The following is a 12,017-nucleotide window of genomic DNA, read 5'->3' as shown; positions in this document are numbered from 1 at the left end:
ACGTGCAGGTTTGTCACATATACATACATGTGTCATGTTGGTATGCTGCACCCATTAACTCATCATTTACATTAGGTATATCTCCTAATGCTATCCCTTCCCCCTACCCCCTCCCCACAATAGGACCCGGTGTGTGATGCTCCCCTTCCTGTGTCCAAGTGATCTCATTGTTCAATTCCCACCTATGAGTCAGAACAGGTGGTGTTTGGTTTTCTGTTCCTGCGATAGTTTTCTGAGAATGATGGTTTCCAGCTGCATCCAAGTTTTATCAGGTTTGTCAAAGATCAGATGGCTGTAGATGTGTGGTATTATTTCTGAGGGCTCTGTTCTGTTCCATTGGTCTATATCTCTGTTTTGGTACCAGTACCATGCTGTTTTGGTTACTGTAGCCTTGTAGTATAGTTTGAAGTCAGGTAGCGTGATGCCCCCAGCTTTGTTCTTTTGACTTAGGATTGTCTTGGCAATGCGGTGTCTTTTTTCGTTCCATATGAACTTTAAAGCAGTTTTTTCCAATTCTGTGAAGAAAGTCATTGGTAGCTTAATGGGGATGGCATTGAATCTATAAATTACTTTGAGCAGTATGGCCATTTTCACAATATTGATTCTTCCTATCCATAAGCATGGTATGTTCTTCCATTTGTTTGCGTCCTCTTTTATTTCACTGAGCAGTGGTTTGTAGTTCTCCTTGAAGAGGTCCATTACATCCCTTGTAAGTTGGATTCCTAGGTATTTTATTCTCTTTGAAGCTATTGTGAATGGGAGTTCATTCATGATTTGGCTCTCTGTCCGTTACCGGTGTATAAGAATGCTTGTGATTTTTGCACATTGATTTTGTATCCTGAGACTTTGCTGAAGTTGCTTATCAGCTTAAGGAGATTTTGGGCTGGATAATGGGGTTTTCTAAATATACAATCATGTCATCAGCAAACAGGGACAATTTGACTTCTTCTTTTCCTAACTGAATACCCTTTATTTCTTTCTCTTGCCTGATTGCCCTAGCCAGAACTTCCAACACTGTGTTGAATAGGAGTGGTGAGAGAGGGCATCCCTGTCTTGTGCCAGTTTTCAAAGGAAATGCTTCCAGTTTTTGCCCATTCAGTATGATATTGGCTATGGGTTTGTCATAAATAGCTCTTATTATTTTGAGATACGTTCCATCAATACCGAATTTATTGAGAGTTTTTAGCATGAAGGGCTGTTGAATTTTGTCAAAGGCCTTTTCTGCATCTATTGAGATAATCATGTGGTTTTTGTCTTTGGTTCTGTTTATATGCTGGATTACGTTTATTGATTTGCATATGTTGAACCAGCCTTGCATCCCAGGGATGAAGCCCACTTGATCATGGTGGATAAGCTTTTTGATGTGCTGCTGGATTCGGTTTGCCAGTATTTTATTGAGGATTTTTGCATCGATGTTCATCAGGGATATTGGTCTAAAATTCTCTTTTTTGGTTGTATCTCTGTCAGGTTTTGGTATCAGGATGATGTTGGCCTCGTAAAGTGAGTTAGGGAGGATTCCCTCTTTTTCTATTGATTGGAATAGTTTCAGAAGGAATGGTACCAACTCCTCCTTGTACCTCTGGTAGAATTCGGCTGTGAATCTGTCAGGTCCTGGACTTTTTTTGGTTGGTAGGCTATTAATTATTGCCTCAATTTCAGAGCCTGCTATTGGTCTATTCAGGGATTCAACTTCTTCCTGGTTTAGTCTTTGGAGAGTGTAAGTGTCCAGGAAATTGTCCATTTCTTCTAGATTTTCTAGTTTATTTGCGTAGAGGTGTTTATAATATTCTCTGATGGTAGTTTGTGTTTCTGTGGGGTTGGTGGTGATATCCCCTTTATCATTTTTTATTGCATCTATTTGATTCTTCTCTCTTTTCTTCTTTATTAGTCTTGCTAGTGGTCTATCAATTTTGTTGATCTTTTCAAAAAAACAACTCCTGGATTCATTGATTTTTTGGAGGGTTTTTTTGTGTCTCTATCTCCTTCAGTTCTGCTCTGATCTTAGTTATTTCTTGCCTTCGGCTAGCTTTTGAATGTGTTTGCTCTTGCTTCTCTAGTTCTTTTAATTGTGATGTTAGGGTGTCAATTTTAGATCTTTCCAGCTTTCTCTTGTGGGCATTTAGTGCTATAAATTTCCCTGTACACACTGCTTTAAATGTGTCCCAGAGATTCTGATATGTTGTAATTTTATTCTCATTGGTTTCAAAGAACATCTTTATTTCTGCCTTCATTTCATTATGTTCCCAGTAGTCATTCAGGAGCAGGTTGTTCAGTTTCCATGTAGTTGAGTGGTTTTGATTGAGTTTCTTAGTTCTGAGTTCTAGTTTAATTGCACTGTGGTCTGAGAGACAGTTTGTTGTAATTTCTGTTCTTTTACATTTGCTGAGGAGTGCTTTACTTCCATCTATGTAGTCAATTTTGGAATAAGTACCATGTGGTGCTGAGAAGAATGTATATTCTGTTGATTTGGGTTGGAGAGTTTGTAGATGTCTATTAGGTTTGCTTGGTGCAGAGTTGAGTTCAATTCCTGGATAGCCTTGTTAACTTTCTGTCTCATTGATCTGTCTAATGTTGACAGTGGAGTGTTAAAGCCTCCTATTATTATTATATGGGAGTCTAAGTCTCTTTGTAAGTCTCTAAGGACTTGCTTTATGAATCTGGGTGCTCCTGTATTGGGTGCATATATATTTAGAATAGTTAGCTCTTCCTGATGAATTAATCCCTTTACCATTATGTAATGGCCTTCTTTGTCTCTTTTGATTTTGATGGTTTAAAGGCTGTTTTATCAAAGACTAGGATTGCAGCCCCTGCTTTTTTTTGTTTTCCATTGCATGGTAGATCTCCCTCCATCCCTTTATTTTAAGCCTATGTGTATCTCTGCATGTGAGATGGGTCTCCTGAATACAGCAGACTGATGGGTCTTGACTCTTTATCCAGTTTGCCAATCTGTGTCTTTTAATTGAACCATTTAGTCCCTTTACATTTAAGGTTAATATCGTTATGTGTGAACTTGATCCTGTCATTATGATATTAGCTGGTTATTTTGCTTGCTAGTTGATGCAGTTTCTTCCTAGCATCGATGGACTTTACATTTTGACATGTCTTTGCAATGGCTGGTACCTGTTGTTCCTTTCCATGTTTAGTGCTTCCTTCAGGATCTCTTGTAGGGCAGGCCTGGTGGTGACAAAATCTCTAAGCATTTGCTTGTCTGTAAAGGATTATATTTCTCCTTCACTTATGAAACTTAGTTTGGCTGGATATGAAATTCTGGGTTGAAAATTCTTTTCTTTAAGAATGTTGAATATTGGTCCCGACTCTCTTCTGGCTTGGAGAGTTTCTGCTGAGAGACCTGCTGTTAGTCTGATGTGCTTCCCTTTGTGTGTAACCCGACCTTTCTCTCTGGCTGCCCTTAACATTTTTTCCTTCATTTCAACTGTGGTGAATCTGACAATTATACGTCTTGGAGTTGAAGAGCTATCAATTTATATTCCTTATAAACAAATATATTAAAATTCTTAACAAAATTATACCAAATTGAATTTAACACATATGAAAAAGATGATTTGCATCATGATCAACCAGGTTGATTCCAGGAATGTAAGTATAGTTTAACATTCAGTACTCAAGCAATATAATTTGCCGTATTAACAAACTAAAAAAGAAAAACTATGTGATTGTCTCAATAGATGCAGAAAAGGCAATCTACAAATTGCAAAAGCCATTTCTGGTAAAAAAAAAAAAAAAAAAAAAAAATTCTCAGCTAACTAGGGGATAGAAGGAACCAATCTCACTTATTAAACAGAAAAACAAAACGAACACCATAAAACAACCCACTGCTGATGTCATGCTTAGCAGTAAAAAACTAGATATTTTTCCCTAAGATCAAGAACCTAGCATGTCTCCTGCCACCACTTCTATTCAACATTGAACTACAGTTTCTAGACAGAAAAATTAGCTAAGAGAAAGAAGTAAAAGGAATCTAGATTGTAAATGAGAAGTAAACTATCATGTTTGCACACAACATGGTCATCTATGTAGAAAATCTGATGGAATATCTAAAAAGGCTATAAGAACTAATAAGTGACTTTAGCTGAGTTGTATGATATAAGATTGATATGCAATAATTAATCAACTCTATATATTAACAACAAATAGTTGGAAGTTGAAATTTTAAAAGTACTATTTAAAATAGCATCAGAATAAAATATTCCTAGTGATAAATCTGACAAAATGTACTGGATATGAACACGGAAACTATACAACATTGTTCAGAGAAACAAAAGAGATCAACAGTATTTGTGATCAAACAATATGGAATTATTAAGATATCAATTCTCCCAAATTTATTGATAGATGGAATGCAATTCCAATCAAAATCACAGCAGGCTTTTGTGTGTGTAAATAAACATTTTTTTGTGTAAAATTTATATGGGCATGCAAAAGACTTTGAATAGCAAAAGTAATTGTGAAAAAAACAGAGAAATGGCTCAGTGGCAGAGGAGGCCCAATGATGAATATTGTTGGCAAACAGGAGTGCCTGGACTTCTACCCTTCTCTAGTCTTTGTTACAGTATCAAGAAGTGACCAGACTATGTGGGTGGATTCAGCTATGCCTTTTTCCATATGCAAAGAACTATCAATGAAGAATCCTTGATGGTGTTTAGAGGTTCTGGCTTGTTTATCATGTAGAATCCCCCTGGGTTTTAGTGAAACAACCAAAAATGATGGATAATTCCCTTTTTTTTCTTGAAGAAGTTAAAACTCAGTAAATGTTACTATTGACCTCCTCTTCCTGGAAAAAGGCACAGACAAGTCATCTAGCACTCACAACAGACCTAAGTAATTCCTAAACCATAGCTAGGTGGGCAACAATAGTGTTTTCTACCAATGCAGCAAGATAGAAAAGAAAGATAACAAATGTTTACTTTTGGAAAGAAAGACAAAAGTATCATTTTATAAAGATCATATAACTGTATACTGTATACCAAGAAAATTGATAAGTTAAACTGAAAACACAAGTTAATAGTATTCACAAAGGTAAGTACAGAAAATTGGATAGAAGTTTCAATTAACAAAAATTGATAGCATATATTTGATAAAGAGATTTTGAAATATAACTGGAGCTAAATTGTAAGTAATTACTAAAATAGTATTGTGATTTTACATTGATTAAATATGCCTTATACTATAAGTCAGAAAAATTGGTAATTTGGTAATTTAATTGGAAAAAATATTAATTCAGGGGACTTCAGTTCTTCAAATTCCATTCCATATAGGACTATATTTTCCATATGCAGATGAGAGCATTTCTATTAGCACAAAAAGCTCATGAAACTGCAATTGTCCTCCAAAACTAACAGTGTTTTGGGCATCTACGTTAAACCAGTTTTTCTTGTTGTTTTCATAAAAGCTTTTTCCTAATAACTAAGAAATATATTAATTATGGAAGAAAAGCATACCTTCATTCTCTTTAATTGTATTAATTAAAGCTAAAAAATAAAAGAAAGTTTCACAGAAAATTTAAATACATTTTAAAGTTTAGACGATATGAAAGTATAAAGACACAGTCTCTGAGAAGAACAGAAAGTCTCTGAACTAGCATCCATTCTCAGCCAGGAACTTGCACAGTAAGAGTCTGCCAAGCCCCAGAGAGAGGAAGTTTAATTAGGAAGATGTTTATCTACAGGGAGTAATACTCTGATCATCCCTGGAGCACAGAAAATCTGGAGCTTCTTTTTGTGACTCACCAGAAAGTTAAAGATTTATCAGAGAGACTATGCACCTCTTCAGATAATTATCTTCTTTATAACTAAAACCCATATTTTCTATTTTTAAATTTAAAGAAGAAATAGGAAAAAAATCATTTCCTGCACAAGAAGTTTTCAAATCCAGAGTGTCATAGTTATTAATTTTGGAAGTTGATTTTTGGCTAAATAAAAAGGCTTATTGAATGATGGCCATCAAATGCAGAATCAACTTTAACAGATGCATTTGGAAAAAATTCTAAGTGTTTAATCATTACATCAAAACATTATCTTCATTCATAAGGATTCTAGAGCCAAGAGTGTGTCTCCTAAGATATCAAACTCGTATTAAGTTCTATTTTAAAAGAGTTTCTTCTGTGGTTTCATCTTTGCAAGAAAAGAAAAATTATATTACTCATCAAGAACTGACATTTTCTTTAAATCTTGAATTTTGCTTCATGATCCAAAACCTAGTTGTAAAATTGGTAAGTAGCAAAAACTGGCAACACTTCAGCATTTTTCATTATTAGATACTTTTTGAGGGGAAGTAATTGCGATGTATTTATGGTCTTAGTTTTGTTTCTCTTCATTTTTCATCAACTTTGGCTAATGAAGCTAGATTATCTTAGTCATGACTTACAGAGCCAATTTTTTGTGGTTCTGTAGAAGACTAAAAATGTTGTGAAACCATAAATCAGTGAAGTGCTTTTTCTATAAACCTTAGCATTGCAACTCTGAGTTTCCAACTCAGTTTCAGCTGAATTCCATGATGGAAAAGTCTGCTTCCATCAGATCCCCCAAAATAAAAATGTATTGCTGATGTATGACAGAAGCATTTTAGAAATTAATGAAGAAATGCTTCTTTTCTCTTCTATCTAGAGGTCCAGGTCTCCAACCACGTTTCCCTACATTTCTTCATAAATTTTAATTTATTTTCTCTTGAAAATATAATGTCTGGGACATTGCGTCCATACGTTAAAGAAAAAAAGTAAAACTTTGAGTCTGAGCTTTGAAATAATAGAAATCCTAGAAATAATGGAAACAAAATAAACTTTTTTATTTTTAGAAGGTCAATTGTATTTTTATAATAACTGTATTATTATTTTAATTCAGTTCTGAAACTCAAACATCAGAGAAAGTTTAGTCTTTCTTACTACTCAAGCAGCTTCAATTCTTCTTGGCTATCTCAAAATGTATTGTGAGATTATTTGATCATACTTTAGAAAGAGAAGGCTTAATTGCCTGAAATTCTAGGGAAGTAAATAATAATAAAAACGTATAAATAGAAAGAGACATAGAATAAGGGAAGTTAAAGAAAATGACGGTACTGTTCATTATTGTGTTAGTTTGGGGGTCAAACTTTGTATATGACCAGGAAGGTATGATCTAGGGCAGCGGTACCCAACCTTTGTGGCACGAGGAACCAGTTTCTGGTTCAGAGGAAGACAATTTTTGCATGGACTGGGGTGGGGTCTGGGGTGGTGAGGGGGAGGATGTTAGATTCTCATAAGGACCACACAACCTAGATTCCTCACATGTGCGGTTCACAATAGGGTTCCCACTCCTATGAGAATCTAATGCCCCTGCTGATGTGACAGGAAGCTGGGCTCAGGTGGTGATGCTTGCTTGCTGGCAGCTCTCCTCATGCTGTGCGACTGGTTCCTAAAAGGCCACCGACCGGTACCAGTCCCTGACCTGGGGTTTGAGGACCCCTGATCTAGGGTAAGACAAAGGAACAGAAGAGTGGCTCCACATAATGCTAAACCACTGCTGGAATCCTGCCTTAGTTATGCAGCTGGCCAGAGAGCTCTGAGAAGGCGGTTTTCTCCCCTTCTCTCAGCCAGAATGAAGATTGCTTTAGAAATTTGTATTTGTAATAGAGATTCTCTAATGATCAAAGAGACTGAATCTGTATGTGTGAAAGTGTTTGTGTGTGTGTGTGTGTGTATGTGTTGACAGAGAGAATGTGTGTGCGCATGTATATCTATATATGTGTGTGTTTGAGAGAAAAAGAGAGAAGATGCTTGAATAAAGGCTTATCCCGGGAAAGAGCTTCCCAGCACCTAAGTGTTGCTAATTTGAGTATATCTTTTTCAATTCTACACAAAACAGGATACAAAATTTGTTATTCTTTTCAACATTTGGCTGATTTTATGTAAATCGCCTCCTCTTCTGTATAGCTTATTCTGGTACTGGAATAAGAAAGTGCTATTCCTGTTCAAAGACCCATACTGAAGCAAAAGGAATTTATAAAATATAAAAAATAATTTAACCCCAGTGTTCTCAATCAGAAAAATATAGTTGCCATATTTCATATAAAACATGCTCACAGTAAATGCTGCCTCCCTTCCTTTCTGTAAGAACAGAGCCTCATATATGAGAAGAAATGTCCAACAGCAGCCTCGTGACAGCGTTCATCCTCACGGGCCTTCCCCATGCCCCAACGCTGGACACCCCACTCTTTGGAATCTTCCTGGTCATTTATGTGCTCACTGTGCTGGGGAACCTCCTCATCCTGCTGGTGATCAGGGTAGATTCTCACCTCCACACCCCCATGTACTCCTTCCTCACCAACCTGTCCTTCATTGACATGTGGCTCTCCACTGTCACGGTGCCCAAAATGCTGATGACCTTGGCATCCCCAAGTGGCAGGGCTATCTCCTTCCACAGTTGCGTGGCTCAACTCTACTTTTTCCACTTTCTGGGGAGCACCGAGTGTTTCCTCTACACCGTCATGTCCTATGATCGCTACCTGGCCATCAGTTACCCGCTCAGGTACACCAGCATGATGAGTGGGCGCGCGTGTGCTCTCCTGGCCATCGGCACTTGGCTCAGTGGCTCCCTGCACTCCGCTGTCCAGACCATATTGACCTTCCATTTGCCCTACTGTGGACCCAACCGGATCCAGCACTACTTCTGTGACGCACCGCCCATCCTGAAACTGGCTTGTGCAGACACCTCAGCCAACGAGATGGTCATCTTTGTGAACATTGGAGTAGTGGCCTCGGGCTGCTTTCTCCTGATAGTGCTGTCCTATGTGTCCATCGTCTGTTCCATCCTGCGGATCCGCACCTCAGAGGGGAGACGCAGAGCCTTTCAGACCTGTGCCTCCCACGGTATCGTGGTCCTTTGCTTCTTTGGCCCTGGTCTTTTCATTTACCTGAGGCCAGGCTCCAGGGACGCCGTGGATGGGGTTGTGGCCATTTTCTACACCACGCTGACTCCTCTTTTCAACCCTGTTGTGTATACCCTGAGAAACAAGGAGGTAAAGAAAGCTCTGTTGAAGCTGAAAAATGGGTCAGTATTCTCTCAGGGTAAATAGTCAAGAAAAGTCAGATATAGCTAACTTTTCTTTTTTTATTTGTAAATAAATTAAACCTTCAATATGAGCATTACATTTGAATGGAGCATTGCAATTATCCAGTCTTAATTTTTAATCAGACAGTTAATTAATCTTTCATTTTTTTCTGCAGAGTGTTTGTTAGAATCCTAGTTAAAGCAGCCATTTCATGGTGATAATCTAAGAGAAAGGATAATAGTCTATTCTTTTCACGTTCCATTAAGTAATCAGAAAAGTAGTTTATTTTTCTTATATAAATATTTTCCACAATTGCTATTCAGTATAATGTTCTTACAGTTTATTTTGTGTAATTTAAGTCAAAGCCTTATGAAAATCTTTCATGTTTTAAATTTTCTATATTGAAAAATTCATTGTAACATTCATAAATAACTACATAATTTAATACCCATATTACAAACTTTTTACTTTAGAAAATACTAGACAAAAATGCTTGGTTCTCAAGAAGAATGGCTTTATTCACATTCGTGAACCAATAAAAAGCACATAACTCTTTAATATTTTTTTCTTACTTAGACCTGAAAGATCTCTGAGAGTAAATATTTGTCCATTTATGAACTTTATACACTGCACACATTGTATTGGTCGCTGATAACAACTGTCTAGACTTTCCTTCCATATTTGTGGAGCTGCCAATCTCTTATCCTCAATGCCAAGTTTCCATTTTTAGCAATTTTAAAATTATTTTTATAAGTTACCAGAGGATAAATAATAAATATACAAAAATGATCAAATAATCTTAGAGACAAAAATACGCAGTCAAAAAATTTGAGAGTATCCCTCAATTTAGAACAAAGTACTAGATAATATTTCCCATGTAATTAGACTATGTCTGTAAGTCACATCCATTTGACTTAAAGTATATGAAATGGACTCTGGACACTCTCTGGGTAGGTAAGTCTTGGACCATGAACCTTATAATCTGTCATCCAAATAAATACATATATTTAAAGTGTAAATAATTTTTCTCAAAATAAATGCTTAATTTAAATACCACAGGTATCCTGGTCATGCCAACTCTGCCTAGCATACCATGAAGAGAAAAACAAAACTAGAAGGCAGCTGCTAGAGCTGAAAAGCATTTCTCAAACTCCTCAGGTTTGCAGCAGCTGCATTTCAAAGATGCTTTAGCGAGAATGTTCCTTCAGTGCTAACTTTCCGTATCTTACTCTAAGTAAACTGTGCAGTGATATTGAGAAGAAAAACATACTGACTTGGTAAGCATAACCTATGTAAATCATGACACGATGATCAATATAAGAGGTATATTCTTGGTTTTCACACCAAGAAATCAGATTGGTATGGACCAATTATATAATTCAGCTCATTTCTCAAAGGAAAAAACTGAGGTAGAAATAAAGCAAAATTACTTAGTCATTGGATTCACTTGGATTCTTACACTTCTCTGTAACATCACACTGTTATATCTAACTTACGTTTACCTAAAATGTTATGGGATATTTATTGGGTGTTAAGTTACATGCTAAACAGTAGATACACAAAAACAACAGACAAGGTCTCTGCATTCACCAAAGTCATTGTCTGGCAAGGGGGAAAATATGTTGCATTATCCAGGTTACAATGTTGTAAGTGCAATGGGTGCCCAAGGAGAGATCCATTATTAGTTTTGACTTGGAAAGATGCTAAAGGATTCAAAATACTGTAGCAATATGTATCACACACAACCATTTTGAAAGTAAATTATTGACAAAGATATATAAGATGAATGTCAATATCTTTATTTAATTGAAAACATTATTGAAATAATTTTAGAATCACATGAAGTTGTAAGAAATAACACAGTGAGAGTCCTTGTTATACCTTGCTCAGTTTCCCCTAATGATAACAGTTAGCAAAATTATAGTGTAATATCACAACTAGGATGTTGACACTATTATAATCCACAAATCTTATTCAGATTTTTCTAGTTTTACTCACTTGTATGTGTGTGTATTTGTTAAATACTATACAGTTTTAACACCAGTGTGTGTTAATTAATTTTAACCTGGCTCAATCTACCTATTTATCCATTCAATAAATAAATATACACTTAGTGGCTATCGTGTCCTATGTACAATGAGTACAAAACAAAATAAGCAGGCAAAGACCTCCTTTTAAGAAGTTTCTAGTCCCAATATACAAGATGTATAGTCTTCATAAGTTTATGAGTTATAAAAATCAAACAAATCTTGACAAAATTTGTATACAATACTAGGAAGAAGGATTTTTATCTTGCAAGTTCTGGAGAGTTATTGAAATACTGTAATATAATAGTATTTTTATTTCGGGACATAACCGATGGTAACATGGAAGACAGACGGAAGGAAGGTGAATTTTAGGGCAGCAACTAAAGAGCTTTTTTGACTGTATGTCAAGAAAGAAAAACACCAAAGTCCAAGTTCAGACAACAGCAGAGAGAATTGGGAGCAGGGAAAGGGAAGGCAAATAGGAGCCCACTGTGTAAGGAAGCAAAGCTGGTGGAGAAGTTCATGTGATTTGGCCATTGTGATATAACTTATCAAAATAGAGAAAGTAACAAGGATATGTTCTTAGGGTAGAATGAAAGTGTCTGACTTTGGAAATGTTTGGTTTGAGCGCCTGTGGAAGTTTCAGGTAAAATTATTTGGTTGAAGGTGTAGCTTGGGAGAGGCAGAAGCCTACACAGTTAAGTAAGCAAGAGGACTGGTCACTGTATTCCTTGTTTTGTGCTGGCGGTTAAACATCTGTTTCCTAACATGGAGAAGGAAACGTCTCTTATTCAATAGTAGCATGAAGAGAGGTCAGATCAGGGAAAAGTAACCACCACCCCTCCTACATTTCTCGAGTAAGTCCAAGAAAGGAAACCTTCAGGAGTTTTATACAAATCTGTTATTGGACCTTTCCTTACAGTATTATTTCTCACAATAACACTCAAA

The 12,017-nt window shown here is 36.4% G+C and overlaps 1 protein-coding gene across 1 annotated transcript; it reads left to right on the top strand.

Moving 5' to 3' along the window:
• Nucleotides 1–8,130: 8,130 nt before the first annotated feature.
• Nucleotides 8,131–9,066, top strand: OR10G7 (olfactory receptor, family 10, subfamily G, member 7). Its single transcript, NM_001194295.3, is given in 1 exon segment — nucleotides 8,131–9,066. A coding segment is annotated over 1 exon segment (936 nt).
• Nucleotides 9,067–12,017: the final 2,951 nt, after the last annotated feature.

Source organism: Macaca mulatta, chromosome 14, assembly GCF_049350105.2.
Source record: "Macaca mulatta isolate MMU2019108-1 chromosome 14, T2T-MMU8v2.0, whole genome shotgun sequence".
Taxonomy (NCBI): domain Eukaryota; kingdom Metazoa; phylum Chordata; class Mammalia; order Primates; family Cercopithecidae; genus Macaca; species Macaca mulatta.
This window is presented reverse-complemented; position numbering and strand designations above follow the sequence as displayed.